General features: G+C 40.5%; 1 protein-coding gene across 3 annotated transcripts in view; it reads right to left on the bottom strand.

Annotated features, from left to right (window-relative positions):
* Nucleotides 1-3953: 3953 nt before the first annotated feature.
* Nucleotides 3954-11925, bottom strand: part of prkd2 (protein kinase D2) — a 30943-nt gene continuing 22971 nt past the window's right edge. For all 3 annotated transcript variants that reach the window (XM_080288348.1, XM_080288347.1, XM_026191250.2), the window contains 12 exons: nt 11682-11841; nt 11466-11577; nt 10709-10786; nt 10300-10618; nt 10119-10171; nt 9956-10028; nt 9177-9283; nt 7532-7693; nt 7189-7287; nt 6560-6827; nt 6055-6140; nt 3954-5527 (listed from right to left, as the gene is read on the bottom strand). In XM_080288348.1, the coding sequence (XP_080144474.1) occupies nt 5303-5527; nt 6055-6140; nt 6560-6827; nt 7189-7287; nt 7532-7693; nt 9177-9283; nt 9956-10028; nt 10119-10171; nt 10300-10618; nt 10709-10786; nt 11466-11577; nt 11682-11841 (1742 nt within the window). In that variant the 3' untranslated portion in view covers nt 3954-5302. The remainder of the gene's footprint in view (nt 5528-6054; nt 6141-6559; nt 6828-7188; nt 7288-7531; nt 7694-9176; nt 9284-9955; nt 10029-10118; nt 10172-10299; nt 10619-10708; nt 10787-11465; nt 11578-11681; nt 11842-11925) is intronic.

Genomic DNA, 11925 nt, shown 5'->3' with positions numbered 1-11925 from the left:
TAACGACTACCTCAAGGTGCCAATAATGTGATGCCAAAAAGTTTAAGTGCTGAGAATATTTTTTAAAAGTTGTGCATGTGGATATTAAATTTGTCAACTTCCCTTTTTCATTCCTTAGTATGACACTGATATATGGAAAATTCTTTGCTATTTTGGCAAAAGAGAACAAGACAAGGCAGTGGGCATATGTTTGGTGCATTTCAGTTTCTTGTAACTGTTTCCTCACATGATAGTGTGCTTCACCTCTATCACCTTAAAATAAATCATTTTGTTGGTTTACCTGCCTGTTTTTTGGTAACAAGCATCCAACTTGCGGTCACATGAAGCAGAGTCAGAGGGCACTAATGAGACAGAGCAGTAGGCATACAGTGAATTTTGCCATCATAAATTTTCCATAAAAACTATTTAAAAGATTATTTATGGAAATGTCATTTTAGAAAAACAGTCTTGTATGTAATATAAATACAGATATTGACATTTTATGATAATGGTAGGATTGCAAGTATTTCACACCTCCCAGTGGTTTTTAAGCTTAGGGTTTAGCTTTTGTTGCATCACACAGTGGTGTGATATAGAAAGAGATTTAGTACCTTTTTGGTCATGCATCTACATGACAACCGGAAATGCGCTGCAATTTTCTGTAATTTTGCAAATTGCTCTACACAGTTGATCTATTGCCTTTCAAAATGCATTACGCCTAAGTGCAGGGGCAAACTCAGCAGCTGGTATAGCCGTTTAATGTACTTGATGGCCAAGCTGGAGGTCATCGGTTGTGCAGTCATACCAAGTGGAGGAAAGTGCAATCAGAATTTGTGATCATGTTACACAATCACAAACAAAACATTTCCAGAGCTAATGATGGTTTGTGGGCTTTGTGTTCAGTGTTTACACAGATCGTTATCTCGAGAAGCATGAAATAACAAGAAAGTGGAAATGACTGAAAACTCTGGAGTTCAGTTCTTATTTTGATTGGGTAGCATTATCTCGAAATTCCGCATGCGTGCACTACTTTCTTTTGTATTTAATGAAAAGCTGATGTGTTTTCCAGATGAGGTGCAGCTATAAACTGAGAGTGCAAATTGCAATTGTTCTAGGAGTAGTTGCAGTTCAAATAAGATGACACTCTCTGAGTTATGAACACTCCTGGTAACCTTTTGAGCACACAGCCAATTGCCTCTTGTGGAAAAACAGCACTTTCTCCCACAGACTTCATTAATACAGATAACTTCTGAACAAGCCTGAGAGAAAATGGAATTGCACCCACTGGCTAAAATCAATTGGCATGCATGTGCATGCACCCCAAGCAGAGCTGCAGAACAAAACAGACTCCACTAAAGCTGACAAGAAATGAGCACTGGGAGGTCTCAGAGGTTTAGATGACAAAACGTGCTATGGAAATAAGTAATCAGTAGCTCTTTCCGTATGGAAGCGACACTAATATAATACAAGTTCAAAGATCACATTACACTTCTGAGTACGTTAATAAAGTATCAAGTTGCGATTATTGTTAATATATTTCTTAGTTTAAAAAAAACAAAATCAAAAAGAACTATGTGGTGAGGCGTGGTCGGCGGTGCCAGGCGGAAGCACCGGCACGGCATCCGCAATCACGCCCACCGTGTTTAAAAACACGGGGAAGCAGGGGTAGAGAAGAGTTGTGGTGTGATGAGTGTGTATTTAAAATGGCTTCTTTATTACGCCACTCTCTGGACCCTCCGCGTCTCTATCGCACCACAAACTAATTCTCAAGAAAACTGTCTGTGGTAAAGACAAAAGAGCACACTAATGAGAACAAGATTACACGTTAATTCACAACCAAAACATGGACAGACAATTTTGTGTTATATTAATCTACAGCAGAAAAAAAAAAACCCTGAATGTACTGTTTACAACAGTCACATACCCTCATTGAGCTTATTAGGTACATTTTCTAGCACTGCACTGGCCTCCCTTTTGCCTTCAAAGCCCCCATAAAAGATTTAACACGGTGCTAGAATTTTTCCTCCGAAATTCCGAGCCATACAGACATGATAGCATCAAACAATGATGTGAATCTCCTGTTCCACCGCATTCCAAAGATGCTCTGCTGGATGCAAATCTGGTGATTGTAGAGGCCATTTGAGTACAGAGAACCCATCATGAGAACCCAGTTTGAGATTATTTGAGTTTTATGACAGTATGTTATCCTGCTGGAGGCAGCCATCAGTTGGTGGGAAATATACATTCCTAAATGATACACTGTGGTCATATATGAATAAGCATGGTGGACAATAGCACTCAGGTAGTTTAAAAAAAATGTGAATTTGGTACTGAGGGACCTAAAGTGAGCAAAGAAAATATCCTCACCACCACCAGCAATCTGACCAATTTATAAAAGGAGGGCTGGATCCATGCTTTCATGCCATTTATACCCAATTCTGACCCTACCATTTGAATGTTGCTGCAGAAAGTCTCATAAGCAGGCACATTTTCCAATCTTATATTATTCAGTTTTGGTAAGAAGTGTGAATTGTAGCATCAGTTTACTGTTCTTAGCTAATAGGAGTGGTACTCTGTGTGGTCTTCTGTTTAAGTTTTAAGTTTTAAGTTTCATAAGGTGCATTTAAGGTGCATGTCAGATTCTGTTCGGCATACCTTTTCTACAACGAGCAGTCATATGAGTTACTGTATTGACAATGCTCCTGTGACGTCAACAAGGTATTTTCACGCAGAGAACTGACACTCACTGAATATGTTCTCGCTTTCAGACCAGCAACTATGTCACATTCTTTCCCATTTTTATGTTCCTTTTGACAGGTTGTCCTATGGGCCAAAATGCACTGGATTGCTGCCATCTGATTATTAACTCTGTTAAATAATAAGCCAATCAATTATTCCTCTGTGTGTGTGTGTGTGTGTGTGTGTGTGTGTGTGTGTGTGTGTGTAGACTGCTAAACCTAGTGCTTGCAGGTGAAAAGAACACTTTCATTTAAGAAGCACAAGGTCATTAATCTGGATGCCCGACTGCTTTTTTGCTTTCAGTGGAAACGTTGAGTGAAAACAGAAATATTTTTAAGCTGTCTTCCACCTACTCTAACAAACTAGACTGATATTGCTTGTCGCAGATAAAACTCAATAGAAATGTAATTTCTGGTGCCAGGTACGTCTCTCTGGAGGTTTGGGCCTGTCTCTTTTGCTTACTAAGTGGAGGGCTCTACATGACAGTGCAAAAACAATGGGCTGGAAGATTGAAGCTGATGAGATAAAACGAAAGTTACTGACACTTGAAAGAAATAAAAGGAGGGGAGGAAAAAGGAAGAGTCTATCATCTGGCATTGTTTGAGAATGACGACGGGTGTAGGGTAGGAGCAACAAGGGTGCACTTCTACCAGTATAACTGAGTGAAGAGTACTCATTTCACAATGGGAAAAAATTCAGCGTCTTTGCCTCCATTGCCACAGGGTCCTCTTGAGTGCCACTCAAGACTGTGGGGTGTTAAAAAACACCCGACTGTCTGTGCTTTGAGAGCTGGGAGTACTTTTTTGTGTGTCTCTGGTTCCAATTCCATCATAATTCTTTAGTCCATGTTGCCTACGTCTGTACCAAAGTACCCAGCAGCATATTTGGAGGGGAAAAAATCTCCTCTTCTTTTGAGAGTAAAAGAAATAACAGCCTGTCAGCCTGTGAGTAGAAAACTAGTGGTGCAGAACAAGTCGTCCTTATTCTTTTGTTATGCTTTAAATGAAGCACGTCTTTTTCCATAGACAATCTAAGGCACAGTAATGGCCCTTGTTTTATAAATATATTTATAGGGAAAAAGCAAATAATCTGTATATGGCTGACAAATATTTTAGGACTAAATCCGTATCTGCTCAGGCCTGTGTGCAATTTCTCAGGAAGCAGGTGAAAATGAGCAGGTTCCAGTTAAGCATGCACGGACGTCACGTTAAATAAAACTTCCAAGACAAATACAATGCTGTAGGAGGTTTGTATTATCTAAAAGCCAGGATCATCCTTCAAACAAGTTATACACAGTCTACACATATTTGACAGCTATATAAGCTTCAGGTTATACATTCATAAAACAGTAACTACAGTATGTTCAATGATGAATCTAGATAATGCTACTTCACAGAAACATGTAACACATCGACATGAAAGGTAGTCAATACTTGTACAAGATAAGTTGTCCAAACTAGTTTAGTGACCCACACTGTCCACCCATACACTTACATCACAGGGGAATGTCTGCTTTTGCTGAAAGATACGTTCATTTATCTTCTCATTATTAACGGTACAAATCATTTCAGTGACCTGCTTGACCTCAGATGGCTCACAACGAATGATAACACAATAAAAAGCAATTTTCAGCAGCAGCTACAGAGAGCTGTCACCGATATACGAAATCTCACGACTGAAAATTGTCCGGTGAGTGGAAGTATTACACTGCCCGCACGCTAGTTCATTTAAACTCATAATGGCATCTTTAATTACATATAATTTTCTAAAAGGCCATTGTGGCCACAAACCTGCAGTAATTACTGGAGGATTTGCTGTCGCCAGATCGATACCTTTGGTTTTCACTATAGAACACGAATTTATGGGAATGCATTTGTGAATATAGATGGCTTCTCTCAGTGGACTCACTTCAGTAATTACCAGCACAGAGGAAGTCTTTTGTTGCTGTAAAGAGCTCCATCACTGAAAAGAGATTGAACTGAATTTTCTGTAATTCCAGTCAGTCCCATTAAAATAATATATTAAAGAAAAAAAAGAAGCATCGCGTTGCTTTTAATTTCGTAACGTTTCGGCTGGGTTTTACTACTGTTTGTATAGCAAAATGTTTGATTCTTTGATTCTTATCTGCACCTGTGGTAAAATGCCATTTCCTTGTTTGCTCTGATGCACACTACACTGACAGGGGGAAAGAACATGCTGTTTTTCATTCCTCTGACAAATTCGGATTTACGGTTCACTCCGCACCTTTTATCTGTAAAGGCACCCTGAACAGATGAACAGGGAATGTGAAATAGAGTTGAGCAGTCTTTATCATAAAAGAAATTCAACAATTCAAAAGATGAAAGAGGACCAAGACAAGCAGAGTAAATGCTTTAAAGGTTTTCTTCGGGCTGGAGGAGAGAAATTGGATTTATAGCTGTAAAACCGAGTGCTCTCACGCAGCTCTAATCAGTCAGACACTTTATTTTATAAAAACCACATGATTCTTTGCAAGTGTGTCTTTTTAGAGTACAAGGCCACCATCCCCTTCTCCCCGCTTCTTTCATCCTTCCTAAATGAGCGTGAGTCCTCCACCTCTCTGTGGTCAGAGTATGCTGACCCTCTCTGTGAGACCTTGCATATCTGCATCCTCCCCGCCGTCCTCGTCATCGGAAGCCTGCGCCAGAGGAGGCGGCACAAAGTGAGCAGGGTATGGCAGAGTGTGTTCACGGGCATACATTTGCCAGCGGCTGTCATCGCTCTCGTGGGTAATGTAACGTTCCCCAAGCTTAGTCTCCAGTTCCCGCAGGTCGAGCCACGTCTGATAGTCCTGGGAAATGACAAACAGGAATAAACACGGTGATGAAATCTGAGTGTCGGGAATCGCAAAGATTTGATCGATACATGTGCCAATGCATTTGTTTGCGGGGGCAACAGCAAAAACAACAGCAATAGCAGCCTGCTTTTCCACCGCTAAACATTTTGTTTTGAAGCAGGCATTTAAGAGCTGTGCAGTCAAAGAAAACACAATTTCTTTAACTAATCCCCTTTCTGTTATGTTTTCAATAAAGTTAAAAACCTCCGGCCTTGAGCTGACATTTCAACGCTCGGATTTGTGTGCATAGACCTCGGCTTTATTGTTGCAATTTTCTTTAAAAGCAACAAATTTTATTGAAGCAATTTTAAGGACTTAAATTGCTGCTCAGAAACTACAGTTACTAGCATTTACCACAGAAAAGGGGGCTTTTTCTTGTATGTTTAATAGCAAATAATAACGGATAAAAAAAAAATTGTAGGAACGATAGAGTGGAACATTCATTCTAATGTGTGCCTGTGAGCAGTTCATTAATATAGTACCTGTAAGTATGCGTGGCTGAGACTTTTATCTACACTGTAGCGTTTCCTCATCTTAACTTGCAGCAGGTTGTTGATCAGGTCAATAGCTGGAAACACAAACACATGTTTTTCAATAAAAATCAAACCACCTCTCACTCACACACACGCAAGCACACAGAAACCATCAGAGTTGTCATCTCTTTATCATACCTTATTTGTCTAGACACTAAACCCGACTTTAGTTGTGGTAAAACTGAAGTACAACTTATCACAGATCAGATTGGTTGCATTCTGAAAACAACATTCAGTACTAGTCACTCTTTGCTGCCCTTTCTCATATGCACTCATACGTTTTATTTTTTTCTCCACTACTAGGCAAAGGTGATGTTAAATAACAATTTTATATATTGATTACAAAAACCAATCCAATAGCTTTTGCAGGTATTGTAAGTGTACATCAACGTCCATCTCACGGTTGTGTTTAACAGGAGAAATCTCCTCTAGCTGATTCCCTCTCTGAGATTACCATCACTGGAGATCTGCTTCCAGGGATTAGGAGGATACATAAAGGCTGCGTTGTGGATCTGGTCATTGATATCTTCATCTTCATTGAATGGGAATGTCCCGCTGAGGCTGACGTACATAATGACGCCGACTGACCACATGTCTAGTGAGCGGTTATAGCCCTGGTTTAACAGAACTTCTGGAGCCAGATAGGCAGGTGTGCCAACCACTGAACGGCGGAATGACTTCTCTCCAATGATACGGGCAAAGCCAAAATCACACAACTTCACCTGAGAGAAGAAAACAGTCAAGAACAGAGACACATGACTGCGAGGCATCTGGTAAAATAACAAAATGGCAGGAAATGTATATGAGCAAGTGCAGAAACCACATGTGTTGCAAACGAGCTGGTTGGGCAAGTGCGTGTGTGCGTGTTCCTGTCTAGCTATCTTTGTGCTAGGGAAACCATTATGTCAATGAAGGTCCTCACTAAGATAGCTGAACGGTTATGAGAAAGAATGTTAAGAGAAAGAAACAGAAACAGGAATCATGTAACCAAAACGCCATTAGCAAGTGTCTGTTACTTTCCTCAGCTCAGATTTGGGAAATCCATCTGTGTGTGTGTGTGTGTGTGTGTGTGTGTGTTTTTACCTGTGGGGAGGGATCGGCAGAGGCAAGTAGCACATTTTCAGGTTTTAGGTCACAGTGAACAATGTTCTTAAAGTGCAGGTGCCTCAGAGCTGCAAGAATCTGCATGCACACCGACGTCATGTGCATACCCAAAACCACGGGAGCAAGATGATCCGAAACAAAATCAAACACAGCAAAGCTTGGTTTTAGAATATGCAGAAATGTAAGGTTCAGTAAATGTTCATGATGACAGCAGAGGAAGCATGCAGCGAAACACTGCAGCATCAGAATGCCATTTTAGTCTTGTGGGTCTCTACTACCCACTCTCTACCGCTATGGGACTTATTTGAAAATGCATACACACCTGCGTGATGAGGAACTTTGTGAGCCTCTCGGGCAATCTGCCTTTTTCGCTGGAGAGAATCATCTCCAGCATGTCACCGTGTAGTTTCTCCATGACCACAAACACTTTCTCTGGGGTTTCAAACATACACTCCAGGTTTACAATGCCCAGATGACGTAAACTCTGAGAGAAACAACAGAAGGGTGAGGGGAGTGTGGGGAGAAGGCCGACGATAAGAAAAAATATGTTGTGTGTAAAAAGATGAAATACCAGAAATAAACTGTGATAGAGTGTGAATCTAAGAAGCAAATATAAATTGGGCAATACAGGAAGAACATCACAGGAGGGGATAAACAGAAAGGACCAGACCGTGACAACCAGACAGTAAACCACAGGAGAAGGAAGCAGAGAACAGAAAATTTATAAACTCTGTTTTGGCAAACAATATAAGTATTCCGCAGAAGTCACACATATGACATATGTTCCATAAATAATAATGACTGCATAACTGCATTTGTGTAAAATGCCGAGCTGCAGGGGGAAGTTCAGACTGACTAGTGCACCACTACCTCCATCTGCTGGGGAAAAAAGTCTGACGCCCAAGAAGGTGAAATCAAACATACGTTGTTATTTTTCAAAAATATATATTTTAAACAGACGTTGTTAATGTGAAGTCTTTCCCTGTCACATATTTGGCATGAATGAAAATGTTAAATGGTTTTATACAGTCGTGTCATTTAGTTGAATTCTATATGCAAACTTTCATTTTTGCTCGTTTCAGAAGTTGCAATCACATAAGGAAAGGAGAAACAGTACTACTTATTTAAATACTGTCAATGACTGCGAGGTAAAATAATTAGAAATTAATCATTTAAATAAGCAAAACTGAGCTTTTTTAATAGTGTAGATTAAAATCTGGTTATTGTGATACTACAAAGCACAGATTACTATTACATTATTACTGTCTCACTGTGTTTAATGGTAGTTTTTAATATTACAAATGGTTTTTTACTTTCTTTCAGGCATAATGAGCTTGGAAAGAAAGCATTTGGATTAAGTTTTGTGGAGACTTTTCACATTTCATCCAAAATGCTTCTTTAGTTCTAAAACCAAACGGTGGAGAGTCCCAGGTATTTAAACCCTAGTGGGGGTCGTCTCTTAAGAGTCTTTGACCCACTTTTAATCGTGTGAGTCATCACATTAGCCAAGGTGTAAAAAAAGATAAAGTAAAAAAGGCATGGGTCATTTCCACCAGATGTTTCAGGTAAAACCACAGTATCACGTGACCTGTTGAGATCACCTAACGCAGGTTGTGAGTGCGGGCTGAGGTGCTTGGGAAAGAATGTCAAGACTGTATTTTAGGTGGCTGACTGTGACCTCAATAGGACATATGACCTCTTGGCAAGGTCTCACAGTGGGTTTACCCGAAACCTCTGCTAGCAATGACCTCTGCCTTTTTTTCCACACCTTGGCTCATTTAATGACTCACATGATTAATAATGGTTTTAGCACAAAATGCTTCTTGGATGAGAAGTGCAGTCGCTTTCTTTTCAAGCTTCTTAGACGACCATGATCTGAACGATTAAGAACCTGCACAGACACTTTTAGACGTAATCATTAACATAATTTCTTCTGAGAGAAAGTCCAGTGAAATGCGTGCGTTTACCTGCAGGATGGCCACCTCATTCCTCAGTTGGCTCTCTTGCTTGGTTGGAAAACGAAGCTTGTCGATGACTTTGACGGCCACGTCTCTCCCCGTCTTCCTGTGCTTTCCTGAAGGGAGTTTGTGCAAGTAACAGATTGTTTACATTGTGACAGTAAACTGAATATACATACATATATACTCCATGCACATCATTGTGGCAATTTGTTGCCGTGTTTGGTTATCGCCAAACATGGTGCTGAGTATTATGGCCAAACATCTTCTCTTTGGCTTTGTCCGTCTAATGGACATTGTTCCAGATTTCTTGTGGTTTGCTTAGATGCAACTTTGCAAACCTAAGCGGCGGTGCTTTGTTCTTTTTTTATACAGTTTTACCCTGGCATCCCTTCCTAGCACATCATACTTGTTCAGTCTTTTCTAACTATATTGATATGAACTTTAACAATTAAAATGCTAACTTGTGATACATATACATCTATCTCTACACACCCAGATTTTTATTCCATTTTCTAACACTTACTCTGGACTAATGCTGGCATGAGAAACATCACTTGTGAAAACTGACTAAAACACTCCTTAAAACCTGTAAACAGCCTATTATGTGTCAAATCAGGTCAACTCTAAAAACACATTTTAGCACAGTGCATGATACACAGAGGTTGTGAAATACAATCTTGCTTCTTGTTAGCTTCAAACTTTAGACACCGCTGCTTTCAGCAAAGCACTTTAACCATCAAATCAATGGACTGATCAATTCCATTGTCGGATGTAGGTCTCCATACCTCCATACACTACTCCAAATTGCCCAGATCCAAGCACTTCATCAGCAAAAATCTGGTACACTGTGCCAATATCCTGTAGGGATGCAATATTTCATGCATAATGCTTAATGTATAATTGATGTCAATATTGACAGAAGTTACTTAATTAGACCACAAGTCATACCACATTCTCTTGGATTTGACTGTTGGACACAGATATGCTGACAGAAGCTTGTCCTGGAAAAGAAAAACAGTGATAGGAACAAAGCATAGGTTATGCAGTGTAATAGTTCTAAATTATGTCTTTTCATCTTGGCAATACAATCTTCCACAAAACAATTTCATCAACCTGTTTCTCAACTTACTGTGAGGCATGTTCCCCGCAGCTGGCGGTGCGTCCTGAAAGATGACTGGCATAAGGGCCTGTCGAATGGCGCTCTCCCATGCTTTTGCCACCTCACGTCCAATGCCACTGTTGGGCGCCACCTGGCTTGGGGAGGGAGGTGTCTGTGGGACAGTCTGGGGGTGGCTTTGGGTCACAGAGGGGAGGGTGTTGGGATCCTCCCCTACAAAGTAGCACATAGTGGCTGTGATAAGCTCAAAGCAGTGGGGATTGGTGCCTTGGGAGACGAGACTGAAGTTAGAAGCAGGACGCAACTCCAGGATCTCAGAAAGAGGGATCTCCTGCAGGTGGATGAATGAACGGGTTAGCAAAAGAAAAGGGCTGCAGACTTTAAATGAATCTTAGCTTGTTAAGACAAAAGCTGTCGTTACCTTGTAGTATTTGTTGGAGGTGTTATTCTGGAAAAGGATGATGCACTTACAGTCCAGACGCCAGTAGTGCCTCTTTCTCTGTTGGGGGTTGGAGTAGGGTGAGATGTTGGGATGGGACAACAAAAATGAGCGTGGTGTGGCGAGGACAGAGTATAAAGGATGGGGCATGGAGCGGGGGGGTAAATTTCAGGAATGAAAGGGGATGTCACCAAATGCCAAAGGAGAAGAAGGATGAAAAGGAATTTAAGCTACCAGATGAACAGGTGGGAATCGAGAGAAAGAAAAAGTGAACGAAGAGTGTTAGTTCAGCCAGTGAGGGGGAAAAAAAACAAGGAAAAAACAAAACAAAACAAGTAATGAAAAGGTAAATAAATTGCCCTAGAAAGTCAAATATAGATTTTAGATCTTAAGAGAAAGAAGGCAGGAAATGGATTTTAGGTTGAAATTATTATATCTGCTGAGTGCTTCAGCCTCATACACAGAAATATTACAGAAAAGAAAGCAATAAAGTGCATGAAAGCGGGCACCTCATCAAGGTGGAAATGGCTGCACAACAAGCTGCTAGACAGAAAAAATAGATGTCTAGAAGGAATTTACTGCCATAAATCATAGAAGAGAAAGTGAAGAAAGTGAGTTCATGCATCTACAATAAATTAATTTAAGTCTCCAAGTGTTCCACTACTAGCAGAATTTCAGAGTGGTTCATGTATAGTTTTTAGAAAGAAGGCAGTACAGGAATCATGGGTAGTGTTTTTACCAGTGTGTCTTTATTGCTGTAGTGAACCATCCACCCTTCCTTTATAGCTGTGCTGGATCGACGGGTTGTTTGTCTCACAGACTGTACCACCCTCATTAAAGGGATGTAAACACTAGAAGGAAAAGGACAGCATTAAGGTAGTCAGCAGGTAAAATATGAGTTTAATTACATTTCTATCAGTCTGTCTATAATATTCTTATCCAAAACATCTCACACCTTTGATCTCCATTAGTTCCGTCCTGATTGTTGTCAGGTGAAAAGGAACCAGGGATGCTGCAGGCCTCGTCCGAGTCATCTATTGAAGACTTGTCAGAGCCGTCATACTCGCTGCTAAAGTCCATTGGAACCTCGGGGTCCGCAGTGGGACTCAACATGTCTGAGCCAAAAAACAAACAAGAGAAGGGTTTAAGTGCAGCTTAGCCTTAAATATACTATGAAACAAATGCTATTACCATTCGTC

This window comes from Astatotilapia calliptera, chromosome 14 (assembly GCF_964374335.1).
Source record: "Astatotilapia calliptera chromosome 14, fAstCal68.1, whole genome shotgun sequence".
Classification (NCBI taxonomy): Eukaryota; Metazoa; Chordata; class Actinopteri; order Cichliformes; family Cichlidae; genus Astatotilapia; species Astatotilapia calliptera.
This window is presented reverse-complemented; position numbering and strand designations above follow the sequence as displayed.